Source organism: Anneissia japonica, unplaced genomic scaffold (genome assembly GCF_011630105.1).
Source record: "Anneissia japonica isolate Jap-2015-1 unplaced genomic scaffold, ASM1163010v1 scaffold76452_len1875_cov128, whole genome shotgun sequence".
Taxonomy (NCBI): Eukaryota; Metazoa; Echinodermata; class Crinoidea; order Comatulida; family Comatulidae; genus Anneissia; species Anneissia japonica.
The window spans coordinates 1-1875 of NW_022720445.1; the positions used below are offsets into that span (position 1 = coordinate 1).

A 1875-nucleotide genomic window follows, 5' to 3' on the forward strand; every position below is an offset into this window, starting at 1 on the left:
ATTTGCATAAGAATATACGACCAGTGAACGATAGCGTACCACGAAATTTGCATACGACAATCAAGAGAGCAATAAAGCAAGGCGTAATTAGCATATTAAAGAACAATAGGCTGAAAATGTATTACGGCGATCTTAAACCTGACAGTGAAGTTAAATTACGATGTTGGCTGGGATACAGACAAAGTTACCTACAAATTTATGAAAGAAAGTGTTTTAGAGGCAAAATACCCGGGTAAGAGGGTAGTTTTTGTCAAAGACATGTCGTATGCCATCACCTGGAAACTACAAATGTTGCCTAAAGGATATCGACATGCATTCTTGATTCGACATCCTGCAAAAGTATTTTCATCTATAAAGAAATGTTACAGCAACCTTTCAAATGAATGTACTCCTGGTAGAGATTTAATACTGGAGAAGAATGATGGCACTCTTGTCCCTGAAAAATACGGATTTGGTGAAAGTTTACAACTTTACGAGCATCTTATCAAAACAGGAATCGATCCTGATCCATTGATCGTAGACACTGATGATCTTCTGGAAAATCCTGAGCTGATTTTGAAGCAGTTCTGTGAACGCACATGTGTTCAGTATACAGATAAATTATTGCAATGGAATGCTGGAGACGGTGTTGTACAAGAATGGAAGGTATCGAAGGTGCTTTTACAAGGAAACCAACTATTAGGTTATTATCAAAATGCATTTGATAGTCAGCATTTCCACAAGCCTAATCCAGCTCCTAGTCGATCCGAGTTACCAGACGATGTCAACACTTGCATTGACGGAGCACTGCCGTATTACGAAAAAATGTACGCTCTCCGACTGGGGGCTGAAAAGATCAATTAATGGAAAGTTTGATTTTATGAAATAATATGAATGTTTTGCTTAAATCCCTTTCGATTAGAAGGTATTAAGTAAAAAATAACGACAATATCTATCCGTTCCGCAACCTTTACAATATGGCAATGCATATATCCGGTTTGTTTTTTTTTGCAACTTCTAAAGCCCACGTCCCATATGGCAATGACTAGTGCGTTCTGCAATGTTTTATCATAGGACTCAAAGCCAATTGACATTGCCTATGAGTTCAGCAACATATCACAGCCCACGACATAAATCCAAGAACTTTTAACTTTACCAGGATAGTAATTGTGTAGTTTTATCATATCAAGTGCACCAATCATAGAATCAGCTCTGCAGACTAAGTGCAAGAGTAGACCAGCAAGCTTTCTTTCCTGGTACTGTACATTTACAAGTCCTTAATAAATCCAATCGACAAGGTATGCGCTTCATAACCTTTTACTGCACGACCAACATTCAAATGTTTGTAACCCAATAGACCTCAGACTAAATTCATCACCATAATGTCTTGGTGACATTATTGAATTAGGTGTTATTTTTGTGTTTGAGTGATTCCGTCACGAAATAATATTTACTATAGTAAAATAAACATTATTCGATTTTGATCTTAGGTTGGGGAACTTTTTGACCTCATGTGACATAATTTACCATGCCGTTACATTGTTCTTTATACCAAATATCATAGGGTTGTACTATTTTACTCTGTATTACTAATAACAAAAAAAATATATTAAGACGATTACAATTCGTGAGCATAAATGTTACCCCCTACCCCATATCAATAAATGCATTAAATTGACACGCCTATACTCAGTTAGATCATATTTACTAGTTGATTAAGTATCACAGTTTTAAATATTTCAAAACATATAATAATAGACAGATTACTTCTAAAGTACGTCAGCAGTTTTCAGCATCATAACTGCTATTTAAAGCCAGTTAAGAGCTTTTTCATTTGTATCAAAATCCAATGGTGAATGCATAATATAGACACAACAAGGATGCCCTCTATCGGCG

The 1875-nt window shown here is 35.9% G+C and overlaps 1 protein-coding gene across 1 annotated transcript; it reads left to right on the plus strand.

Moving 5' to 3' along the window:
* Window positions 1-170: 170 nt before the first annotated feature.
* On the plus strand, window positions 171-1675 carry LOC117111349 (branched-chain-amino-acid aminotransferase-like protein 1). Its single transcript, XM_033254272.1, has one exon. It carries the CDS (start codon window positions 199-201, stop codon window positions 841-843), a length of 645 nt encoding a protein of 214 aa, XP_033110163.1. The 5' UTR covers window positions 171-198; the 3' UTR covers window positions 844-1675.
* The last annotated feature ends 200 nt before the right edge of the window (window positions 1676-1875 follow it).

Coding starts and splice junctions, on each gene's coding strand:
- LOC117111349 (XM_033254272.1), top strand. CDS start 199: ATGAAAGAAAGTGTTTTAGAGGCAAAATACCCGGGTAAGAGGGTAGTT.